The sequence below is a fragment of the Rana temporaria genome, chromosome 8, assembly GCF_905171775.1.
Source record: "Rana temporaria chromosome 8, aRanTem1.1, whole genome shotgun sequence".
NCBI lineage: Eukaryota > Metazoa > Chordata > Amphibia > Anura > Ranidae > Rana > Rana temporaria.
The window spans coordinates 155,614,137-155,641,031 of NC_053496.1; the positions used below are offsets into that span (position 1 = coordinate 155,614,137).

At 43.5% G+C, this 26,895-nt stretch overlaps 1 protein-coding gene across 1 annotated transcript in view; it reads left to right on the forward strand.

The window, feature by feature from the left end:
• LOC120909249 overlaps window positions 1–26,246 on the forward strand; it is a 107,746-nt gene extending 81,500 nt beyond the window's left edge. Inside the window, exons 5-7 of the mRNA XM_040320972.1 lie at window positions 5,048–5,293; window positions 24,775–24,891; window positions 25,628–26,246. Coding sequence (XP_040176906.1) covers window positions 5,048–5,293; window positions 24,775–24,891; window positions 25,628–25,693 — 429 coding nt within the window. The 3' untranslated portion in view covers window positions 25,694–26,246. The remainder of the gene's footprint in view (window positions 1–5,047; window positions 5,294–24,774; window positions 24,892–25,627) is intronic.
• The last annotated feature ends 649 nt before the right edge of the window (window positions 26,247–26,895 follow it).

The window sequence follows — 26,895 nt, forward strand, 5'->3', positions numbered from 1 at the left end:
CAGATCGTGATCAGACTTACGCCATAAAGGGTCAGGCGCCTCCCTGTCACGATGCATTCAACCAGGGCAATAGGTGCCTCTTGGGCTTTCTGACATCAAGCATCTGTTTCCCAGGTGTGTAAGGCCTTGTACACACGACCGGATCTGTCCGATGAAAACGTTCCGCGGACCGTTTTCATCGGACATGTCCGCTGGGATCATTTGGTCTGATGGCTGTACATACCATCAGACCAAATTTCCCGCGGACAGGATACGCGGTGACGTGGCCGCACCAATGTGCGCGACCCTGGAAGGTCAATGCTTCCACGCATGCTTCGAATCATTTCGACGCATGCGAGGGCTTTCGGCCGAGCGGACATGTCCGGTGAGTCGTACAGACGACGGACAGGCTTCCAGCGGACATGTTTCTTAGCATGCTAAGAAACATTTGTCCGCTGGAAACCTGTCCGCTAGACCACAGGCCACGGACACAGCACCCACCCCTCTTTTTAAGTTTGTACTGCTTTTGACGAACTGAGCTGCTTAGTGCAGGCTGAGGGGATGTAGCCAGTAGGCCCTCCCCCTGGGCTGGGCTGTTCAGCTTTGAAGTCAACACTTTCTGCCTAGTCAATCCTAAAGGAAGGCTAATACCCACTTTGTCAATATTAAAGCTGTCCGTCCATTAACTCAAAAGAAAAAGATTTTACGGTGAGTATAAAATCCTATTTTTCCATTTATTTTTAAAATGATTGTAAAGGAATTTATTTTTAAATAACAAACATCTTGCTTACCTGCTTTATGCAAGGATTTTGCATGGCGCAGCCCTGATCACCCTCTTCTTGGGCCTCCCCCCCAGCACCCCTGGTTTCTCCTCCCCATGTCCAAGTGCCACCATATCAAGCCGATTCCTATGGGGGCACATCTGCAGGCTAGATCCAAGGATAGGCTCTGTGTCCAAGGACACACACAGCCTGTATGCCTCAGCCCCCCACCCCATATTCCTCCACAGGGTGTGATTTTAAAGCAGCAGAAGCCAATGGTTCCCACTACTGCCTCCATGTCCAGTGAGGAGAGAGCCGTTACTCTTAGCCATAGCGCTGGATCAAAATCAGGCTCGGGTAAGGGTGGGGAGCTAACCACAAGGTTTTTACCTTTTTAATACAGAGAATATGTCTAGGTAAAAAATCTTCTGCCTTTTACAACCAATTTTAGTGGGGCTAGTTCGGTGTGTTTACATGCTTTGGTCATCTATGGGAAACTAGGAAGCTCTGATCTGCAGAATTAAAAGCTCATGTTAGGGCTGATGTTGGGGAATTGCAGAGCGTCAGATTATCGGCAAACAGAAGATTTTTCACAGCAAGGTGGTTTTGTGTGTTCGGTCAATGCGGAGGTGAAAATACAATTCTTAATGTATACAAGTATTTTCAGACAATCTAGGGGTGGTAGTGCAGGAAACCTTTTACATTTTTACCTTTTTCTAGTATGGGTTACCTACAACTTCACATATAAAAAATAAAAAATGTAAGTTTCTTTAGCTGTTCTCCCTAATAAAGTATAAATTGCTTGCTAAACCTCAAACAAGGAGACTCTGCAAAAATATTAATTGACTATAGGGCTGCTCTAGAAGCTTGGAAAAACTCCCAGAACCCTAAAAAAAGCACATTGGACAGCTTGGCTTGCTATACAGTTGCAAGAAAAATTATGTGAACCCCTTTGGAATGATATGTATTTCTGCACAAATTGGTCATAAAATGTGATCTGATCTTCATCTAAGTCACAACAATAGACAATCAGTCTGCTTAAACTAATAACACATACAGAATTAAATGTTACCATGTTTTTATTGAACACACCATGTAAACATTCACAGTGCAGGTGGAAAAAGTATGTGAACCCTTGGATTTAATAACTGGTTGAACCTCCTTTGGCAGCAATAAAGGTTTCCTGTAGTTGCAGATCAGACTTGCACAACGGTCAGGAGTAATTCTTGACCATTCCTCTTTACTGTTTCAGTTAAGCAATATTCTTGGGATGTCTGGTGTGAATGTTTACTGTGAATGTTTACATGGTGTGTTCAATAAAAACATGGTAACATTTAATTATTTGTGTGTTATTAGTTTAAGCAGACTGTGATTGTCTATTGTTGTGACTTGGATGACGATCAGATCACATTTTATGACCAATTTGTGCAGAAATCCATATCACTCCAAAAGGTTTCACATACTTTTTCTTGCAACTGTAGGTGGAGCTAACCTAGTATGCAATGTACTGCATGTATGTGTAAAAAAAATAAAAAAAAAGTGTGTGTGTGTGTATATAGATAGTAGTTTTTTTTTTGTTTGTTTGTTTTTTTCTTTTCTTTTTCAGAGAATGTGAATAACACAAACAGTTTACTCGTGGTTAGTGTTTAGCTGAAGCTATTTATGATCAATCAACTGTCTTTTTACTCTTTTTAAATAATCATAACGGGAACTACCCAAATTACTCTGATCAAAAGTTTTCATACTCTAGTTCTTAAAGTGATTTGTAAAACTTTTTTTTAAAATAACAAACATGTCATACTTGCCTCCACTGTGCAAATCATTTTGCACAGAGTGGCCCCGATCTGCCACTTCTGAGGTCCCTCGGCAGCTCTCCCGGCTCCTCCCCACATCTGACCCCCCTAGGAGAAGCGCTCTCATAGGGGGGTTGCCTTGCAGGCGCGCTTCCGAGTCATTCATTCATTCAGCGGCCAATGACTCGCGACCAAATCATTAGATTTGATTGACGGCAGCGGGAGCCAATGGCTGCGCTGCTATTAATCTATCCAATCAAGAGCCAGGACCCCGTGAAGAGTGAGTGAATTCCACGGCTTATGTAGGTAAAACGGGGGGGGGCTGGAGGGACTGACAGAAGTTTTTTCATCTTAATGCATAGGATGCATTAAAGCGGGAGTTCACCCATAAAACTATTTTTCCCCTTAGATGGATGCTAGATGGATGCTCGTTTTGTCTAGGGGAATCGGCTAGTTGTTTTAAAATATGAGCTGTACTTACCGTTTTCGAGATGCATCTTCTCCGTCGCTTCCGGGTATGGGTCTTCTGGAGCGGGCGTTCCTTCTTGATTGACAGTCTTCCGAGAGGCTTCCGACGGTCGCATCCATCGCGTCACTAGTAGCCGAAAGAAGCCGAACATCGGTGCGGCTCTATACTGCGCCTGCGCACCTACGTTCGGCTTCTTTCGGAAAATCGTGACGCGATGGATGCGACCGTCGGAAGCATCTCGGAAGGCTGTCAATCAAAATAGGAACGCCCAGTCCCGCAGCCCATACCCAGAAGCGGCGGAGAAGATGCATCTCGTAAACGGTAAGTACAGCTCATATTTTAAAACAACTAGCCGATTCCCCTAGACAAAACGAGCATGAATCTAAGGGGAAAAAGTGTTATGTACGGGTGAACCCCCGCTTTAAGGTGAAAATTCATGATAGTTTACAACCCCTTTTAATACCGTGTATTGCCCACTTTAACATCAATGACAGCTTGAAGTCTTTTGTGATATTTTGTGGATTGAGGCTCTTTATCTTCTCAGATAGCAAAGCTCTTGGCAAAAAGCCTCCAGTTCCTGTAAATTCTTGATCTCCCCAGAGTGGCTCAATGATATTGAGGTCAGGAGACTGACATGGCCACTCCAGAACCTTCATTGTATTCTGCTGTAGCCAGTGACAGGTTGACTTGGCCTTGTGTTTTGGATCATTGTCATGTTGGAATGTCCAAGTACGTCCCATGCGCAACTTCCTGGCTAATGAATGCAAATGTTCCTCCAGTATTTTGCTAACATTTTGCACTCATCTTGCTATGAATTTTGACCAATTTTCCTGTGTAGCTTTGTAGCTCACACATCCCCAAAACATCCGTGATCCACCTCCCGTGTTTCACAGTTTGAATGATATAATATATGTGTATATATATATATATATATATATATATGTATGTATGTATGTATGTATGTATGTATGTATGTATGTATGTATGTATGTATGTATGTATATAAATTTTTATTTTTTTTCTCCATCTATATTTAATCATAGGCCTTGTCGACTCCTCCTCTCCAAATGTAGCTTTTATGGTTGTGGACAAAAAGCAAAATGTTGGTCTTGTCACTCCAAATTACTTTGTACCCGAAGGTTTGAGGCTTGTCTGTGCTGTTTGGCGTATTGTAAGCGGGATTCTTTGTGGCATTTGCGTAGTAATGGCTTTCTTCTGGCGACTCGACCATGCAGCTCATCTTTCTTCAAGTGCCTCCTTATTGTGCATTTTGAAACGGCCACACCACATGTTTTCAGAGAGTCCTGTATTTCACCTGAAGTTATTTGTGAGTTTTTTTCTTTGCATCCCGAACAATTTTCCTGACAGTTGTGGCTAAAATTTTAGTTGGTCTTCCTGACTGGTTTGGTTTCAACAGAACTCCTCATTTTCCACTTCTTGATTTAGTTTTCCAATCGGCAGTGTTAATTCTCAATAAATTGGATATCTTTGTATATCCCTTTCCTGTTTTATACAGTTGCACTACCTTTTCCCGCAGATCCTTTGACAATTATTTTGCTTTCCCCATGACTCAGAATCCAGAACCGTCAGTGCAGCAGGGTCTGTCAGGTGTTCAGGAACTCATTGACATAAATATATATATATATATATATATATATATATGTGTGTGTGTGTGTGTGTGTGTGTGTGTGTGTATATATATAATTTCACTCACACATTACAAGCAAATGGATCACAGGTGAGAATTGTTACCTTTAATAGCCTTTTAAACCCCTTTGTGTCAACTTGTGTGCATGTTGAGGCCAAAATCACCAAAATTTTGATCAGGGTCATTTGGGTCGTTTCTGTTGTCATGATTTAAAGAGTAAACATGATTGATAATAAATGGCTTTAGCCAAACACTAACCATGAGTGAAAAAAGTTTATCATTCATATTCTCTGAAAAATGGCCAAGAAATTATACATTCTGCCATGGGTATGTAAACTTATGAATACAACTGTGTATATATTATATTAATTTGTATTTTATATTTTCTGTCACATAGATGGTCCTTTCCTTTATTTCTGTGTTGGGCTGCTTGGCAGTGTCTATCACTGGCTTAGTCTTTGCTGCCAATGACATCAGTAGCTTCTCCTGGAGGCACAACATGGAGGAGCTGTGTGATCAACTTCGCCAAAAACAAAATCGCTATTACTATGGAACTGCGCCTCCATACTACAGAGACAACAGCTATGACTATGATTCGGACTGGAATTTGCGGAGCTGCAAGAGTGGATTTCGACAATACAAGGTGCGACCCTGTCTGCTTCTGCTTGGACTGTACATGGGATGAAAGATGATGTTTAACCTCCCAATGATTCGCCTAATGATTAAAGCTTTTGCAGCTGGTGAACGTTATTGCTGTTACAAAGTGTATGGCTTAGGCCGGGTTTACACTGGTACGACACAAGTCATGCGACTTGAAGTCCGACATCTATCCGACTTCAATAAAAACGGATCTGACAAGGCAGGCACTTTGTGTCCGGTATGAATTTTTAGGGGGTACCCCCTCCAAGAGCATACCTGGCCCTTCAGTCTTGTATGGGTTTTAAGGGGAACCCCTACGCTGAAAAACAGCGTGGGGGTCCCTCCAAAATCATCAAACCCTTACCTGAGCACACAGCCCGGAAGGTCAGGAAAGGGGATGGGGAACGAGCAAGTTCTCCCCCGCGCCCCCCCGAACCATACCAGGCCACATGCCCTCAACATGGGGGGGTGGTGGATGCCTTGGGGGGGCCCCCCACCCTAAAGCATCTTGTCCCCATTTTGATGGGGACATGGGCCTCTTCTTGACAACCCTGGCCATTTGTTGTCGGGGGTCTTCGGGCGGGGGGCTTATCGGCATTTGGAAGCCCCTTTAACAAGGCGGTCCCCCATATACAATCTATGTGAATGAGTATGGGGTACATTGTACCCCTACCCATTCACCAGAACAAGTGTCAAAAATTAAACGCAGCACACAGGTTTTTAAAGTAATTTATTAAAACGGCTTTGGTGTCTCTTCCAATTCTCTCCTCTTCAGCTTCTCTGCCTGATGTCTACTGCCTCTGTCGGTTCTTCTCCACTGATGTCTTCTAGCCCTCTCTGGTCTGTTTGCCGCTGTCTTCTGCCTCTGCCGGGTCTTCCCCGCTGTCTTCTCACTATTTTGACAGGTCTTCTCCACTGTCTTCTCCCTCTGTTCTTCTGACTCAACGCTCTCTAATGTTGGATGCGCAGTGTGCCACTACTTATATTGGCGCGGGGTCAGTGTCATGTCATCCGGAGGCCCCACCCCATCATGCCTGGGGCAGTGAAGTCAAGGGGCAGGACTTCCATATGTCGCCACCCGGTGACCCCACGCCAATATAAGTAGTGGCACACCGTACACATACAATTAGAGAGCGTTGAGTCAACATCGGAAGAACAGAGGGAGAAGACCGGCAAAAGAGCGAGAAGACAGTGGAGAAGACCTGGCAGAAGCAGAAGACAGCGGACAGAGGGAGAAGAACCGGAGAGGGGAGCAGAACCGGCAGAAGATGTCAGCAGAGGAGGCAGAAGAGCCGTAGAGGAGATGAAATCGGAAGAGACGCCAGAGCTGTCTTAACTACTTGCCGACCTGCCGCCGTCATTCTACGGCGGCAGGTTGGCTCTCCTGCGCGAGAGCCCGTAGCTCTACGTCGGCTCTCTCGCGATCGCTCGTTGCAGAGCGGGGACCGGGAGCTGTGTGTGTAAACACACAGCTCCCGGTCCTGTCAGGGGGGGGAATGCTAATCCTCTGTTCATACATTGTATGAACAGAAGATCAGTGATTTCCCCTAGTGAGGCCACCCCCCCCCCCCCCACAGTAAGAACACACCCAGGGACATACTTAACCCCCGCCCCCTAGTGTTAACCCCTTCACTGCCAGTGGCATTTTTATAGTAATCCAATGCATTTTTATAGCACTGATCGCTATAAAAATGCCAATGGTCCCAAAAATGTGTCAAAAGTATCCGATGTGTCTGCCATAATGTCGCAGTACCGAAAAAAATCGCTGATCGCCGCCATTACTAGTAAAAAAAATTAATAAAAATGCCATAAAAATACCCCCTGTTTTGTAAGCGCTATAACTTTTGCGCAAACCAATCAATAAACGCTTATTGAGATTTTTTTTTTTTTTTTTACGAAAAATATGTAGAATACGTATCGGCCTAAACTGAGGAAAAAAATTGTCTTTTTTATATATTTTTGGGGGATATTTATTACAGCAAAAAGTAAAAAATATTATTTTTTTTCAAAATTGTCGCTCTATTTTTGTTAATAGCGCAAAAACTAAAAACCGCAGAGGTGATATAATACCACCAAAAGAAAGCTCTATTTGTGGGAAAAAAAGGACGCCAATTTTGTTTGGGAGTCACGTCGCACGACCGCGCAATTGTCAGTTAAAGCGACGCAGTGCCGAATCGCAAAAAGTAAAATGCAACATGGTCCGGGGGTTAAGTGGTTAATAAATGACTTTAACCACTTTAGGCAGCCTTATGGTCTGGGGCTTAAGACCAGAGGAATATTTACAATTTGGCACTGCACTGCTTTAACTGGTAATTGCGCTTTTAATGTTGTACCCAAACAAAATTTGCATCCTTTTTTCCCACAAATAGAGCTTTCTTTTGATGGTATTTGATTGCCTCTGTGTTATTTTTTTTATTTATTTTTTGCGATTATAAACAGAAAAAAACAAATTTTGAAAAAAATATATATTCAACTTTTTTGTTATAAGAAAAATCCAATTAACTAAATTTTAGACATACATTTAGGCCAAAATGTATTCAGCCACATGTCTTCGGTAAAAATGTAAGCGTATATTGGTTTGCGCAAAGGTTATAGCGTCTACAAACTAGGGTACATTTTCTGGAATTTACACAGCTTTTAGTTTGACTGCCTATCATTTCTTGAGATGCTAAAATGGCAGGGCAGTACAAAACCCACCATTTTGGAAAATGGACACCCCAAGGAAATTGCTGAGAGGCATGTTGAGCCCATTGAATATTGAATCCATTTTTTATTTTTATTTTTTATTTTTTTTGTCCCAAGTGATTGAAAAATGACAAAATTTACAAAAAGTTGTCACTAAATGATATATTGCTCACACATGCCATGGTTATATGTGAAATGACACCCCAAAATACATTCTGCTGCTTCTGAGTACGGTGATACCACATGTGTGAGACTTTTTGGGAGCCTAGCCGCATACGGGTCGTCGAAAACCAAGCACCACCTTCAGGATTTCTAAGGGCGTAAATCTTTGGTTTCACTCCTCACTACCTATCAGGGTCGAAGGCCATTTTTCTGTAAAAATAAATAATAATTTTACAGAAACTTGTGGCAAAATATAAAAAATTCCATAGACTCAACATGCCTCTCAGCAAATGGCTTAAAGTGTCTTCTTTCCAAAATGGGGTAATTTGGGGGGGGGGGGGGGGGTGTGCTATCTTGACATTTCATGGCCTCCGTAACTGTGATAGGTAGTGAGGAAGTGAAATTGCCATTTTACGCCCTTGGAAAGCCTGAAGGCGGTGATTGGTTTTTGGGGTCCCGTACGCAGCTAGGCTCCCAAAAAGTCTCGCACATGTGGTATCCCCATACTCAAGAGAAGCAGCAGAATGTATTTTGGGGTGTAATTTCTTCCTTCTTCCTTCCTTCTTTTTTCTTTGGCCATAGGGATGATTGAAGCCATTCTGGTCTCTGATCGGCTCTTTGGTCAGCTGGCGGAACCACCTGCTGCATTCTCAGGGTCCCTGTTGGGACGGGAGAGAGAGAAAACCATGGAAGCTGGTGGGAGGGGGGGGGTACATTCCATTCCACTGCTTGTAAAAGCAGTCTAGAGGCTAATTAGCCGCTAGGATTGCTTTTCCATGAAAGCAGCCCACTGGCTAAAAAGAATGATACCTATGGCATCATTTAGGTATAACCACTCAAAGTCCGGCAACATACCAGTACATTGCTGGTCCTTGTTGTGCATATATTGTAATCCCTTTTTCTTTTCTTTTTTCATGCAGCCTGTGGGCTGAATGAAAGATTAATCGGTGGGTATGCACACCATTGGAATACCTCCCTTCATCCACCCACTTCTGATAGGCATATACATGCACCATTTATATATGCCGAAGCATGGGTGCATCCACCCACAAAAGTTAAAAGCAAATCGGTCCTCCACCCCTGCTGCCCCCATGCTTCGGCATATATGCTCTTTTTTTTTTTTTTTTTTTTTTTTTTTTTTTTACTGGTGGTGAAATCTCCTCCCACAGCACTGGAGTCATGGCTTTATGTATCGTGGGAGCAAACACTGTTGCTGTCAAAATAAGTCCGTGCTGCAGCTGAATGGCGTACCTGAAAACAAAAAAAATGGCTAATAAAACACAGTAAACAGTAAAGTATAAAAAAAATTACATACCTGAAACGCAAACATGATAAAACATAATACAACATTGCAGAATATAATGGTTAAAAAGAGCAGAACAATAGCGAGAGAGAGAGAGAAATAAAACTATTTTTGTTTTTTTATTTTTATTTGTACTTTTTTTTTTGTAATGGTTTGATTCCAGGTATGCGTCTCTTAAAATGCGATGGCATCTTGGGAGACCCTGTGTAAGTGTGTCGTAGTCGGTGAAATGCTGTACCCTACACTTAAACTGCACTAGTGTGTGGTAGCGTTCAAAAAATTCAACAATGCAAAGACCAGGATTGTCAGGACAGCATGGACAATAACGGGTGTCACGCCTATATCCACGCTTTCTTCAGCCACGACATTTTGTTTGGGGAGGCTCGTTGGGTAGGGGTACTAGGGTGGACATACGGAAAATGCCTCTCATGCAGCCGACTTACTGTATTTGGTTGGAGATGGTGAGGTGAAGCACCATCTGGATACAGAAGGGCTCTGACTATTTCTTCCTGGAATTTAAGGAAGGATCCAGTCCATCCTGAAGCTCTGTATAGCACATGAGCATTCAGCAAAGCCAATTGAAATAAGTATACAGACACTTTTTTTTGTACCAGTGTCTGGCCTTACAGGCATCTAGCTACTGCGCCAACAACTGGTCGTTTAGGTCCACCCCTCCCAGATTTTGGTTATATTCAATGACACAGAATGGTTTCTCCAACACCAGTCGCCGTAGGAATTTGGACCGTTGTGTTTGCTTGAAGGGAGGACAGAACAAAAACATTCTTATTATCCCTCCACTTCACAGCGAGCAAATTTATTAGATTTGAAGCATGCTCTCTTCCCCAGCCTTGTCTACTTGGTGGCAGCGGGACACTACTTGTGCTTGCCAGCTTGAACTGCAATTATGGGACTTGCAACGTCACCAATTGTTACTGCAGTGCTGGATGTACAATCAGGGTGTACTAGGCTGCTGGTGCTTGCCAGTTCACCAGAAGGATGAGCGGCACTAGTACTTCTCTGCTCTATACGAGTGCCCTGCGGTTCTTGCACCTCAACAACAGAAGAAGAATGGGGTCGGGTACGCCTGCCCTTGGCAATGCCGACGGAGTTGCGGTCTCTGCCATGGAGCCGCGGTCGTCTACAGGATCGTATTCTGAGCCTGAATCTGACAGATGAGTGACTTCCTCTTCACTATCTGTCATGCTCAAACGTGTAGGCCACTAGTGTACCTTCGATTTGCCATTTTGGGCTCTAAATTTTACTGGTACACTAGTGAGATTCACAGGAAAAAAAGCTCCTGGACTGTCAGCAACTGTATGAAATGCTACCAAAAAAACGTAACGATTGCATGGGTCAGGCCTGACTCTGCGAACACTGCAGCTAGTGTTTTGTATGTGACTGTAATCGCTTGATACTGCACTTGGGTGGGCTGGGCTGGGCGCAGGGGCAAAATGCAGGTGCTAGCGGGTATCTGGACTGATCCCGCTAACGCTTCGTTTTTGGGAACCCTAAACTGCTGGGGACTTCAGTATAGATCTAATTAGATATTGATCCGTTCAGATACTATACCACTAAGGGAATTGTATGGTACGTGCGTGGATGTTGGCACTAATCTGACACTGCCTGGGGCGAAGCAGACCCTAACTCGGGGGGGGGGGGGGGGTTAAACCTTTATTGGGTAATAAACGGCGGGTGCCCTGTTGCTATAAAAAGCAAACTAACCAGTGCCACCCGTAACACTTATATGGTGATCACACATGACGCTATAAAAATCTGACGTTTAACCTAAATAACAGACCAACTAGTGACACCCGCGACACCAGTGGTCTGTTGGTGCAACTTACGTTTGCATGTCTCCTCTGCGCCGGATGAAAAGACCGACGCCAGGAGAGTGACATCACTTCTGCCTGTGTTTACACTTTCACAGGCAGAGGAAGCATACCATTAGTCAGGAGCGATTGTGAGGGGGTGGTTATGAATCGGTGGCCTCCCCCTCGTCCTGGATCGCTTCTGGAACGATACCTACCACCACAGGCACCGGGGGGTGCGATCTGGCCCCCCCACCCACTGGGAGGTAGGGATGTACAGGTATACCCATCTGCCTGCCCGTGCCATTCTGTCGATTGTATACCGTCCTGGGGCGGTCGTCAAGTGGTTAAGAACCTGTGTACTACTTTTTTGCCACTTTTCATGACCTACAGGCTGCGTGCTTGGATAAGTTTCTGGTGTGGAATTTAGGGGGGGGGGGACGGACCCATGCGTGTTTTTGTTTGTTTTGTTTGTGTTTTAACATTTGGTGTTGAGTTTCCCTTCAAGATCATCAGCGCACAGGTCGCATGCCAAAGTCAAATCTGTTAAGACCGTGATTGGACTTTAATCAGACTTCAGTGATATTCAATGGGCTGAAGTAGGATCAAAGTCAGACCAAAGTAGTTCAGGGAGCATTTTCAAAGTTGGACAGACTTGAGCCGGACCAGTTAAGACTGCTCTCATAGGGAAACTTTGATTTTTCCACATGTCATGCGACATGAGCTCCCAATGTCGGAGCGTTTGTCATACCAGTGTGAACCCAGCCTAAGTAGTAGTTGGGGTTGAAAGCACAAGGGCACTGTACAGCTGCCACAATAGTGCCTGCCTAGGATTTCTCTGAACACAAAGGGGGCTGATTTACTAAAACGGGAGCTTGTAAAATCTGGTGCAGCTGTGCATGGTAGCCAATCATCTGCGTCTAAATCCAGGTTGTTCAATTACGCTTTGACCAAAAAACCTGGAAGCTGATTGGTTTCTATGTAGCGCTGCACCAGATTTTGCACTCAAGTTTTAGTAAATCAACCCCAAAGGCTGTACTCCTTGAACACTTTTTTTCCTATGCTATTCACACTCTAACCTTAAAACGGTGCTCAAGCTAAAAAAATTTTTTAGGTTTGGATAAATTATGGAAGGGTGAGAGCCTGTTTGGTTATCTTTTTCATACATAATGGGACAGAGTTTGACTAATTATTACCTGCTGGGTTATACTTCATCATCAGGTGAATGGACACCGGTAGAGCAAAGATCTTTAGACCGGAAGTGACCTTGCCTATACAACCCCTCCCATACAGGAAACGCTTCAGTTTTTTTACCAGTGTCTACAAGGTGGATGGCACGGTTTGTTTAAGCTTTGAGCTCCAGGTCTCTAGTCCCACAAACTGTGATACAAATTAATAAGGAGCAGCGCTGGCAACTGAATAGTGAAATAAATGGTAAATGTGGAACTAAAAAAAGTGCCCATAAATGAATAATAAAAATGTGCAAAGCCGCAATGAAGTGCAAATGAACACCACAACAATAAATGTAATAAACACTTGATGAAGCTGAATAATTATCGATCTTCAATGAGTCCAAAGTTCCCACGAAAGGATATATCAATCCCCCTTCAGTCCCCACTCACCAGAAATAACAGATCCTCAGCTTCTCAGGCTGGGATCATGCAGGCATAAAATGATCTCTTTTTAAATGTCAGTTCCTCAGATGGGTTTCTCAACACATGTTTGATAGCAGGAGGGATATTGCATTCCACAGACAAAGAAAAATAAATATAGTGAAGTACCGCTGGGCATCTGGGACAAGCGCATCAAGGCACTACTTCGAAAATGTATGGCAGAGACATGTTTTTCAGAAAGACTTCTGCAATCGCCGCTCATATAGCGTGCGTTCCACGGAGGCAGGAAATTGCGTCACTGGTTTGCCGTCATTGCATTTCGCCCCTCCTCCAGGGCGTCATCAAAGGACATCACATCCGGTTCGCAGATACTCAAATATATCTGCATGGGAAAAACTCCTCCCCAAAGGGAAGAAAGTAAAGACCAATCGCGGTCGGTGTAAATAGATGTATTATATGTGGAAATCTTCTGCGCTAGCCAAAGTGAAACTAAATGAGGAAAAGACCAGGTGTAAATGATGTGGGAGTGTAAATAAATGAAAATGCTGCTCAAATCTGTGCGAGTACAAATTGCTGTGTATGGTTGAAGAAAAAGAGATGGATGAGCGCAAAAACAATAAGACTGAGAAATCTAAATTTAAATAAATAAACTAAAATGTGCCTTTAAATATAATTTAAACTAGTGATGTGCAAGATAAACCATAAAAGCATGCGTTAACAAAACTTAAATCATGCACAATGAACAATGATTCTGATCAATAATAAACGGTGAAGAGCAGAGGGTTGCAATGAATTCTGGTGACTGATTACTGATGAATCCAATAAATGTATCATATACAGTTCATATAGTGAATCTGGTGATTCAAACAGATGCAATTTTCAAATCTTCCTAATGGTGGGCTCACAGAGCGCTTACCTTGGAGCCAAGAATTGACTGCTTTGAACATGTATGCGCATACCTTACCCTTATTAAATAAGTCTTACTTTGACATACTTCACCATGGATATTTGCTTTATTCATTCCGGTTTGGCTTGTTGCTGTCTTTGATCTGTCGGGGAGCCTCCATTTTCGTGAAGCCCATCACAAGTCCACACAGCAATCACGCTGATTCTAAGGGCCCTTTCACACTGGTGCGTTTTTTTGCGGTAAAAATAGCGCTATTAAAACGCTCCCCATGCCCCTCTCCATTGAAATGAATTAAAGGCGGTAAAATCACGGTGTTTTACCCCGATTTTAATGCTCCGTTTTTACAGCGGTTTTTAATTCATTTCAATTGAGGGGGCATGGGGAGCATTTTATGGGTGTTTTAATAGCGCTATTTTTACCGCGAAAACGCGGGAAAAACGCACCAATGTGAAAGGGCCCTAAGAAGCCTGAACTCAGCTGTTCAAAACAGTCAATTCTTTGCTCCAAGGTAAGCGCTCTGTGAGCCCACCACCAGGAAGATTTGTTTGAATATTGCATCTGTTTGAATCACCAGATCCACTATATGAACTGTATATGTACATTTATTGGATTCATCAGTAATCAGTCACCAGGATTCATTGCAACCCTCTGCTCTTAACCGTTTATTATTGATCAGCATCATTGTTCATTGTGCATGATTTAAGTTTTGTTCACGCATGCTTTTATGGTTTATCTTGCACATCACCAGTTTGGATTATATTTAAAGGCACGTTTTAGTTTATTTTAATTTAGATTTCTCAGTGTTATTGTTTTTGCACTCATCCATCTTTTTCTTCAACCATACACCGTGTAAATAGATGCCCACTTTCTCCTGATACATAATTTTGCTGTCTGCCTGACATACAGGTGATACTCGAAAAATTAGAATATCGGGCAAAAGTGAATTTATTTAACTAATGCAACATAAAAGGTGAAACTAATATATGAGATAGTATAAATAAATGTAGACCTGCGCTTAGGAAAATGCGAGTAAGAAAGGCTGCAGCCCCCCCATAAGATTACCCCAAAGGGGGATACTACAGTGGAAAAAAGGGAAAAAGGAACTGGGGGTAATGGTGCTGCCTACCCCTACAATCAAAGAAAGAGGGGACCCTCAAATGTATCAACAAATGTGTAGACTATAATAAACTTGGAAAGTGAATTAGGTGTGCAAACCGCTCGTGTTACTAGATACCATCTACCCAAAGGTGCTTCTAGAAAGAAACTATATATTGGACAAATGTATAAAAAATAGACAATATCCATAAACCTGTACCCTGCAATGACCCTGGATTTATTGAAGCACAGTGGACCAACACCAGAAGATGACATGGCTCCCCAAATCAACACAGACTGTGGAAACTTCACACTGGACTTCAAGCATCTTGCAGTGTGTGCCTCTCCATTCATCTTCCATACTCTGGGTACTTGGTTTCCAAATGAGATGCTAAATTTGCTCTCCTCAGAAAAGAGGACTTTGGTCCAGGTCTGTTTTTCTTTAACCCAGGTAAGACGCTTCTGATGTTGTTCAGGAGTGGCTTGACAAGAGGAATACGACATTTGAAGCCCATGTCCAGGATCCGTCTGTGTGGTGGCTCTTGATGCACGGACTCCAGCCTCAGTCCACTCCTTGTGAAAGTCCACAACACTTTTGAATGGCCTTTTCCTGATAATCCTCTACAGGCTGCGGTCATCCCTGCTGATTGTGCACCTTTTTCTTGCACACTCTCTTCCCTTCCACATAACTTTCTATTAATGTGCTTTGATACAGCACTTTGAGAACATCCCATTTCTTTTGCATTTACCTTTTTGAGGCTTTCCCTCCTTTATGGAGGGTGTCAATGATGGTTTTCTGCACAACTGTCAGGTCAGTAGTCTTTACCATGATTGTTACTCCTACTGAACCAGACTGAGACCATTTAAAGGCTCCGGAACCCTTTGCAGGTGTTATGGCTTAATTAGCTGATTAAAGTGGGACACTTTGAGCCTAGAATATTGCACCTTTTCACAATATTCTAATTTTCTGAGATTGTGTATTTGGGGTTTTCATGACCTGTAAGCCATAATCATCACTATTATCAGGGCTTTAACTTTCTTACTTTGCATGTAATGAGTCTCTCCCATATATTTGTTTCAACTTTTAGTTGCATTAGTGAAATGAAATGAACTTTTTCATGATATTCAAATTTTTCGAGTATCACCTGTAAAACTTTAACATAAAATAATAGGCACATGCCGTTTTGTCTTCATAGAGATGAACATTAAAAGCATAAATGAATACAAATATAGTTCCTATCAATTTTATTTATATATAATACTAATGTATTAGTAAAACAGCTGAACACCAATCGACTTTAGATTTGATCAAAAATGGGGGAATTTAAAAAAAAATATACAAATAATGATAAAATAAAAAGTAAAATGAAAATTAAAATATGAATGAAAATCCACAAAAATAAAGTTGATTGGGATTACCAATTGGACAGAAAACAGTTGAGATTCAACTCTATGTTGAGTCCAGGGGGGCTTAAAGTGCAGAGTCTATGGATCCATTGGGTCTCATTCTGAGAGATCTTTTGAGGTATTTGTATTATCATTTTTTTTTTTTTTTTTTTTGATCAAGTCTAAAGTTGATTGTGTTCAGCTTTGTTTCTAATATTTTAGTATTAGTGCCTATCAATTTTATTAATATATATTTTTATTCATTTATGCTTTTAATGTTTATCTCTATGAAGACACAACGGCGTGTGCCTTTTTTTTGGTTTGGTTTGGTTTTGTTTTGGTTTTGTTTTTATGCTATTTAAAGTTTTATGTCTAGCAAACGATGTATAGGGAGGAAGTGGGTGTCTAATTTACACCGACCGTAATTTGGTCTTTACTTCCCTTTTGGGCAGTATATATTTGAGCATCTGTGAATCGGATGTGATGTCCTTTGACACTCTGGAAGAGGGGCGAAACGCGTTGACAAAACTTCCGGTTTGTGGCAATTTCCTGCCTCCGTGGAGCGCACAATATACGAGTGGCGATCGCAAAAGTGTATTTCTGAAAGCCTGTCTCGGCCATACATTTTGTAAGTAGCGCCTTGATGCACTGAGTGAGTGAGTAACTTGTATAGCGCAACAAATGCAAACTAAATCGCCTCAAGGCGCTTCCTGTCCAGAGTCGTGCCGGTCCTTCAGAAGAGGTGGGTCTTTAGTTTTTTCCTAAAGGCCTGATGGTTTTCCTCCAAGCGGATTGTAGAGGGTAGAGCATTCCAGAGCCGTGGTCCTTGGACCAAAAATCTACGTTCTCCCTTCGATTTGTAGCGGGATTTAGGAATTTGGAGAAGGTTTTGGTCGGTTGACCGGAGATCGCGCTTGGTGACGTAGGGTTTTATTTTCTCGCTTAAGCATTAAGCGTTCCCCTGTATACATTTGTGGGTGAGGCAGAGTGTCTTGAATGTCACCCGATCCTGTACGGGCAGCCAGTGGAGGGATCTCAAGGACAGGGAGACTGATTCCCACGGCTTTTTACCTGTTACCAGTCTGGCTGCCGTGTTCTGGACAACTTGTAGACGTGAAATCTGGTATTTTGGTAGTCCTAAATAGAGGGAATTTGCGTAGTCGAGTCGTGAGTTGATGTTCGTTCCCACCACTACTGCCGTGTCCTCTTCTGGGATGAAGGGGATGAGTCTACGTAGCATTCGGAGCAGATGATAACCGCTGACAACTGATCCTATTTGTGCATCCAACGTCATGTCAGAGTCAAAGGTGACTTCGAGACTTTTGGCTTTATTGCTTGGTGCGATGGTTTGTCCGAGGATGGTGGGCGGTGTCCCTGTGGTCCTAGAAATGGATTTCCTATTTGCGTGAAGGGTGAGTAGTTCTGTTTTGGATCCGTTAAGTTTTGAGGGAGCTTTCGGTCATCCAATTGTCAATCAGCGTAAGGCACTTTCCAAGTTCATGAAATTGGTCTTTTTTGTTGGTGATTCGAAGGTAAAGCTGCGTGTCGTCCGCATAGGAGTGGTAGCACAGGTCCTGTTTGCTGATGATTTTGAGGAGCGGGCGGATGTAGATGTTGAAGAGTACAGGTGAGAGGGGCGATCCTTGCGGGACTCCGCATGTAGTGGTCCGTGTTTCTGATGTAAACCCTCCAAGTTTCACAGTCTGAGTGCGATTTTCAAGGAAAGATGCGAACCACGGTAGGGCCGCGTCGGAGACTCCTGCTACTTCTTTGAGTCGTGCGATCAGTATGTTGTGGTCTACCGTGTCGAAGGCTGCACTAAGGTCCAGCAGCACAAGGAGACAGGATTCTCCGTCATCTGCTGCTTCGAGGGCGTCATCCCATATTTTAAGAAGAGCCGTTTCTGTGCCGTGGCCTGGGTGAAAACCTGATTGTATAGAGGATCTAGGAGTTTGTGCTCGTCCAGGTGGGGCTGAAGCTGTTGTACTACTGCTTTCTCCATGATCTTGGAGATCGTGTTGAGGCTTGTTATCGGTCTGCGCTGGTTTGGGTCTTTCGGATCGAGGTTGGGTTTCTCTAAGAGGGGTTTTATTATGCCTTGCTTGAGGTTGTTCGGAACAATCCCTTCCCTGAAAGATTGGTTTATGATGTGCGTTATGATGGGTGCCAAGATGTCCGTGCATTCTTTCAAAAGTTTTGTAGGAATGATGTCATTAGGTGATGTGTTGTCTCGGAGGCTTCTGATGATGATTTTTGTGGTGTCGATGGTAATTGGGACCAGCTCGAAATTCGTCGATCGTATACTATTTGTGTTGATTGCTTCTTCTTGCTGTATCTCGGTGGGGTTGGTGTTGTTTTTTTCCTGTTGAACTGATGCCCGAATCTTTTCGATTTTGTCGATAAAGTCAGATAGTTCATTACAGAATTCCTGTGTCTCACTTGCAGGGGGCTCCAAGCAGGAGGGGTTCATGGCCTTAGCGACTAGCTTAAAAAGTTCCCGTGGACGGTTTAAGGCTTTGGAGATGTTTGCGAAATGGTCTTTTTTGGCTTTAAAGATTGCTTTGTGGTAATTTTTGGTGAAGGTTTTGTACGTTGTGAGGTTTTCTTTTGATGGGTTCCTCCTCCAGGCTCCTTCCGCTCTTCTGCGATCCTGTTTCAGTAGGGTGAGGGTGTCGTTGAACCAGCCTGAGTTATTTTTCCGGCTGAGAGCTCTGCGTTTCGGAGCAATTGTGTCTGCTGTTTGTAGTAACGCTTTGTTTAGAGCGTTGAGTGTTTGTTCCGTTGAGTGGTTCAGATTTGGTACTTCTATTTTTGTCGCTAGTGTGGTTTTGAAGATCTCAGAGTGTAATTTCTTCCGTGATCTTGTCCAGTGTATAGTTGTAGGGGGTTTAGGTTTTTGAAGAACGGTATCGGTGGTTAATATAAATTTGATGGCGTGGTGGTCCGTCCATGGTAAAGGTCTGTTGTCCAATTTGTTGATATTCACGTTTTGCTTGAAGATGAGGTCCAAAGTGTGACCTGACGTGTGCGTAGAAGTCTTTATCAGTTGCTGCAGACCGCGTTCTTCGAGTTGGTCGATGCAGGCGGTAGCGATGGGATCCTGAGTTGAGTTAGCCCAGAGGTTGAAATCCCCAAGTAACAGCAGGTTTTTGGTTTTCAGGGTGTATGTAGAGAAGAATTCGGTAAAGGGTGAGAGGAGATGCGTCTTTGGTCCGGGTGGTCTGTAGCATAGTAGTATGTGGACGGTTTCCTCGGGTGTAGCTTGAAGTTGCAGGGTGAGTGTTTCCATAAAGGGCAGTGCGTTCTGTAGAGTTGGTTTGGTGAGAGCGAGGTGGGATTTGTAGATCACTGCAAGGCCTCCTCCTCTTTGACCTGTTCTATGCTCGGTTAGGATGCGATAGTTCTCGGGCACCAATTCTGCTAGGATGGGATTACAGCCGGGTGTAAGCCAACTTTCTGTGATAAAGAGGCAATCTGTGTTGTGTTGGACGATGAAGTCGTGGATTTCCTTTCTGTGCTTGACTGCAGATCTCGTGTTGATCAGGGTGCATTCTAAGTGTTGTAGTGGCTGCGGTGGCTTCTCGTTTTTTGGGTTTGGTTGGCGTTAGATTCTTAGTAGTTCTTTCCGTAGTGTTTTTTGAATGGAGGTTGGTAGCGGTGCGGCCGCCTTCCTTAAGTTGCGGAGGGTGTCTGCTGCGTACTTGAAGATGAGCATGGTGGGAGATGACTTGTTAGTCATGTGCTGATACAGTGATCCTGTTGATCCAGCGATGATGAGGATGGTGATCATGGGGGGGGGTGGTGATCCCGGAAGGTTCAGTTGAAATCGCTCAGTGCCAGTGATGCGGATCGGTGAAGTTGCTGCAAAAAAGGTGGTGACCCGGCCTAAAACCGCCCCCCTCAGTTGATCCAGAGGAAGGCAAAAAACCCTAGCCTGGCGGCCAATTGCTACAGCAAGGGGAAAAATTCCTTCCTGACCCCAGAGGCGATCGGAGAACCCTGGATCAAGGAGCTAAATGGGCCCCGGATTGGACTTACCTGGTTGATGTAGGCTGAGCTATAATGGGTGAGCTAGGGAAGGAAGGTGGAAAGAGGGTGGAAAAAAAAAGGAGAGGGGGCCAAGGATGGCCCTTACTTACCGGGTTGTAGCCCTGTGCTACTCTTCCAGCTGTCTGTAGTACGTGGTCCCTGTGACTGATTGGTCAGTGCATGAGGGTGGTGAGGAGTGCTTGGTTAGATGAATGGGTGTACCAAGATAGCCGCCAGAGCCGAGCTAGGCCCGAGCCGGGGCCTCTCCTACACTCTCCAGCCGAGATGCGGCTTCGAGGGCGTCAGTACCAGCCTCTGGGTGTTTCTGGGTCGGGGAGAACCCCGTTTGGCTGGAGGCGATGCTGTGGAGGAAGGAGACAAGAGATCTAGTGCGGATGGTGGGGGCAGGGCCGCAGCCGCTGTCTTTCCTGCAGCTCTGCGCCCGAGGACGCCTGGGAGACCACAGGCGGAAGGCGGCGGCTGCGGAGGGGCAGGAGAGCGAGGAGAGGGGGAGAAGCAATGGACGGGGGGACGGGTGTTCCGCTTGGAGTGCTCAACGGCGGGGAGTGGGGGCGAAAGGTGGTCCCCGGGGGGTGGTGGATGGGTGCCGCTAAGGACGGGGACCCGGAGCAGGGGAAGGGGGAGAGAGAACCGGGATTCGGCACAGGAATCTGCTCAGACTCAGACAATGTCTGGGTGACAGGAGCTGCTGCAACACACGTCCGCACGTGTGATCAACTCAGAGCAGAGCTGTTACAGCAACAGGTTTGTTTTGTCCCAGATGCCCAGCAGTACTTCACTATATTTCTTTTTCTTCATCGGTGGAATGCAATATCCCTCCTGCTATCAAGCATGTGTTGAGAAACCCATATGATGAACTTTGATATTTTAAAGAGATAGTTTTATGCCTGCATGATCCCAGCCTGAGAAGCTGAGGATATGTTATTTCTGGTGAGTGGGGTCTCCGAAAGGGGGATTGATATCCTTTTGTGGAAACTTTGGAATCATTAAAGATCGATAATAATTCTGCTTAATCAAGTGTTTATTACATTTATTGTTGTGGTGTTTATTTGCACTTCATTGCTGCTTTGCATATTTTTATTTATTGGCACTTATTTTAGTTCCACATTTTACTATTTATTTCGCTATTCAGTTGCCAGTGCTGCTCATTATTAATTTTTTTTTATCACATTTTGAAGTTCTAGCACTTTTTGTGCAGCAGTTATTGTTTTGCACTTTATTTATCCACTTCAGCGCCAGTTTGTGTATTATATAGTCCCACAAACTGTTCCAAAAATTAATCAAGGGATTGACCGATTGGATCCATTTGACACAGGCTTTTATGCTTAGATAAATGGTATCCAAGCCTCGTAAAGAAGACTCAAGATCCTGCAAGGTTTTGCCTGTAATGTGGCCTCCGGGTCTGAACCCTGCGGAGTGGAAATCCTGGACACTACAGCACTAAGGCATTTCCTGCAGGGTGCTGTACAGGTCCAAGGGAGTGAACCCTAAGCAAAGGGTACACAGTCCTTGAAGGTTTTGAACAGGATTCTGAAAGAGGGGGTTCCAGTCATTCTGGAGACTCCAGCCTAGCCCAGAAGGCCCAGGTTCCCGGAGACTGTAAGACTGACAATAGACGTGCCATGGACGCTTCCACGTCGCCCAGATCTACTGTCTAAAGCGGGGATATGCAATTAGCGGACCTCCAGCTGTTGCAGAACCACAAATCCCATGAGGCATAGCAAGGCTCTGACAGCCACGAGCATGACACCCAGAGGCAGAGGCATGATGGGATTTGTAGTTTTGCAACATCTGGAGGTCCACTAATTGCATATACCTGGTCTAAAGGTCCTATATTCCACCCCAATTTACAGTCTCTAAATTTGATGTCATGGCTATTGAGACCGCGGCACCTCGGAATCGGTAGTGTCCATCCTAGTGAATGCTAGAAAAGCTGTCACTAGAACGATCTATCATAATGTATGGAAGACTTGTAATGTTCGGTGTGAAACCCAAAAATGGCATCAAAGAAAATATATGATTGGGAGAATTCTCTCTCTTCTACAGTCAGCTGTAGACGTCACTTTGGCTTTGAGTACCATTGGAGGTTACATTTTTGGCCCTGTCTGTATTATTTCAAAGGTCTCTAGCCTCCTATTCACTGATCCAAACCTTTTATAGGGGGCAACTCATTTGCTTCCCCCATTAGGTCACCTACTGTATGTGTCCTTGGGACTTGAATTTGGTGCCGTCTGTACTACAGAAACAACCATTTGCACCTATTAAGGAAATCCCATTAGACTGGCTGATGGCTATCACCTCTCCTAGGAAGGTGTCAGAATTTGCGGCCCTGTCATGCAGGGAACCGTGTTTAATTCTTCACCACAACAGGTTAATGTTACGGCCTGTTCCATCTCTTTTGCCAAAAGTGGTGTCGCCCTTTCATTTAAATCAGGACATTATTTTGCCTTTTTTCTCTCAGCCTCATTCGGCAGAAGAGAGACGCCTGCATTCTTTGGACGTTGTCCGGGCAGTCAAGGTATTTGTCTAGTTTTTTTGGAGATATAAGGATCAGGCTTCCTTTTTTTTTTTTTTTTTTTCTTACCAAAGCGACCCAAGAAGGGGTCCATCAATTGGTCATTCAGGCCTATGGTCTCAAAAGTAAAGCTCCTCCCTTTAGGGGAAGAGCTCATTCTACCAGGGGTGTAGGAACCTCCTGTGCTTTTCACCATCTAGCATCTGTGGCTCAGATTTGGAAGGCTGCTACCTGGTCTTCAGTGCATATGTTTACAAAATGTTATCAAGTGGAAGTTCAAGCAGCCGAGGATTCGGTTTTCGACCGCAGTGTTCTGCAGACTGCCGTATAAAAACTGATGTCTCTCTCCCCTCAAGGCTATTGCTCTGGGACGTCCCAGCAGGTAATGAATATTAGCCTGACTCTGTGTCTCATGATGTATGAATAAGAAAATGGTATTTTTGCATCATACTTGCCTGTAAAATCCCTTTTACATCATGGGACACAGAGGACCTCCCCTCTTTTTTGAGGATTCGGTACTTGCTACCAAACTGAAGCGCTTCCTGTATGGGAGGGGTTATATAGGCTGGGTCACTTCCTGTCTAAAGATCTTTGATCTACCAGTGTCCATACACCTGATAAAGTATAACCCAGCAGGTAATGAAAATCTGACCTCTGTCCCATGATGTACTCAAAAGGATTTTACAGGTAAGTGCGACACAAAAAATCCTATTTTTAAGCTGTCTGTGTCCCAGCTGTGGAGACCTCTCCTCTCTCTTTTGTGAATCTGGAATATGAGCAGATGTTGGAAATAAAAAAAATAAAAACCCTGACCAAGGTTGTGCTTTCCCACTTTATCTGAAATAGATTTTAACCACTTCCCGACCTCCTCATGTACATATACGTCAGCAGAATGGCACGGACAGGCACATGTACGTCCTCTGCTAGACGTGGGTGGGGGGTCCGATCGGGACCCCCCCCGGTACATGCGGAGGTCGGGTCCGCTCGGGGAGCGATCCGGGACGACGGCGCGGCTATTTGTTTTTAGCCGCTCCTTCGCGATCGCTCCCCGGAGCTTCACTGCTTCCCCGTGCTTCACTGTGGCGGCGCATCGATCGGGTGATCCCCTTTATAGGGGAGACCCGATCGATGATTTCATTCCTACAGCCACACCCCCCTACACTAGTAAACACACACAGTGATCCCTAAATGTTACAGCGCCCCCTGTGTTTAACTCCCAAACTGCAACTGTCATTTTCACAATAAAGAATGCAATTTAAATGCATTTTTTGCTGTGAAAATGACAATGGTCCCAAAAATGTGTCAAAATTGTCTGAAGTGTCCGCCATAATGTCGCAGTCACGAAAAAAATCGCTGATCGCCGCCATTAGTAGTAAAAAAAAAAAATGCAAAAAAACTATCCCCTATTTTGTAAACGCTATAAATTTTGCGCAAACCAACCGATAAACGATTATTGCGGGTTTTTTTTACCAAAAATAGGTAGAAGAATACGTATCGGTCTAAACTGAGGAAAAAAAATGTATGTTTTTGGGGGATATTTATTACAGCAAAAAGTAAAAAATATTGCATTTTTTTCAAAATTGTCGCTCTATTTTTGTTTATAGCGCAAAAAATTAAAACCGCAGAGGTGATCAAATACCACCAAAAAGCTCTATTTGTGGGGAAAAAAGGACTCCAATTTTGTTTGGGAGCCACGTCGCACGACCGCGCAATTCTGTTAAAGCGACACAGTCCCGAACTGTAAAAAAAACCCTTGGGTCTTTAGGCAGCAATATGGTCCGGGGCTTAAGTGGTTAAAGTAATTCTAGCTAGTTTTTTTTTTTTTTTTTAATGTGGTGTTGTTGGTTGTTGTGTGTTTTTTTTTTTTTTTTTTCCTTTAACATTTGAATACAGCTCCTGTAGTTGAAGAATGACTGAATGTCTTAACAGTAGGATTGATGGCTTTTCCCTCTTTTGCACAGAACTTGATGTTGGGCTTGGTCATTATGTCCTTGCTGATGATGATCTGGGGCATCTGTGTTTCCGCTATAACTCTGATCTACAGACTGAAGGTGTTTTTCAGAGCCTGCAAATGTGAGGTAAGTAGTGACCTACTACTTGATTACTGCTAGAGTCAAGCAGATATTAAAATGGCAGGTCCAGGTTTGAGGTTGGATATTTACAGACCAACACTACTTTTTAAAGTTAAAAAAAAAAAAACTCCATATACAGAAGTACTAGAGCTAGTATGTGGGTTCCCATTCTTCTCAGGGATTCATTATTGAAGTGTATTTTGCCCTGCCCTTTGCACCCCCTTTCAATCGCGTTTTTGCATGTCCTATATTCAGCGAGCGATCACCAAAGGGGTCTAACGGACACTTATCCATATCTTCTGAGCCAGGCCCACGCATGCATTAAGCACACGCTGCTCAATTTTATGGGGAGTTTGTATTCCATAGGAGTGCAACAGTGCACATGTGGGTCAAGCTCTGGAGATTTGACAAGAGACTGACTGTGCAATCATGTTAAGAGGCAGGGCAAGCGACAGTAAAAATGCAGCAATGTTGCAGTTACACTTTTGATAGTTGGCAATGGCTGTATACTAATTTTGCCAATAGGGAAGCAGTTTACCATCTTATAGGATCACGAGACGAACTACTCAACTGGGTAATTAGAAAAAAAATTAAAACCAGGCTGCCGGTGGAAATGTCGGCAGTGTCTTTTAAAAAAGGTTTGTGGCAGAGCAGGGATGGTTGCAACAAAATATACTTCTGTATTTTCTTAATGACTATTTAACAGGTAGACATCATATAATTTTTTATTTATTTTTTCCAGAAAGTTGAAGAGAATGATGATCCTCTGCTGTCACCAAACCCAACCCAAGACATTATTATTGCTTAAAGAGGACGGTGTGATCTACATTTTACACAGGCTTATTTCAGCTTCCTAAAGCTACAAAATGCAAAGAAAATATTCTAAATCCTGTACTGAGGGAAATGGGCAAGCTGTCATTACTGGCCACCTTTCAGTAATACTAGTTCCCTGGCTGTTTTGGCTTTTAGAGCTTTAAGTTGCTGACTTGGAACAATTGAGTCAGAGTGAATTCAAGACCTCTAATCAGCATCCTTGTCCTGGCTCAGTGAAAACATAGAAGCCACTGGACCAGCATGACAGCCAGGGAACAAGTAGATCTCATTCTGTTTTCCTTTAAAGTGGTCTTAAATGGAACTTGTCACCTTTCCCATTCTATTTTTGCTAGCCAGACCTTCCACCCCTGAGAGACATCTTGGCACACTCCCTTCTTACTATCTTTGCTTCTAGGTATGGGGCAGCATTTGACCTTTCATTCCTCCTAGGATGCAACATTTGTGCTTGAGTGGCAAATCATTGGTCCGGGACACTCTTCACATAATTGGGGAGCTTGTCCTGAATGGGAACTATGACAGATTCTCCTTAATAGACTGTTGGGCAACAATTCATTTTTATCTTTTGTGGTTTCAGTTTGTAACTCGGTAGCAGAGACATTAGCCTTGTGTCTGCTTTGAATGACAGTTTATACTCTGCTTATCATCCTTTTTTGCAGTTTCACAAAATATCTTTGACTTTAATGATTTTATAGAATGTAATGTTCAAAATTCACATGTAATTTAGTTTTTTTTTTTTTTTTGCTAGGTAAGCATGATTATCTTTCAGTAATATCGCCTGTAATATTTTCTGTGATAACCTTGGTCTCTTGCCACTGTCACAATAAAGAAATATATTGTTACTTTTGCATCTACCAGACTTTGTAATGCTTTGTTATTCCATATGGCATTGAGTAACTGAAGTAAAGTACTTTTACTAGTGAGCACTTATTTTAACATTGCAGAGGACAACCTGCCTAAGACTGCCTATACTTTTTAGTTTTTGCATAGAATAAGGAAGGGTTTGCCCCTTATATGTTCTTTTTGCTGTCTGTTATCTTGCTTCTTTCACACTTTTAGTACTGGTGACTTTTTTTTTTTTTTTTTTCTTTTACACAACCTATCAGTGTGTCTTAGTTTTTTTTTACATATCTTTTATTTACGTTTTCTCATACAAATAACACAAAATACTACAACTGA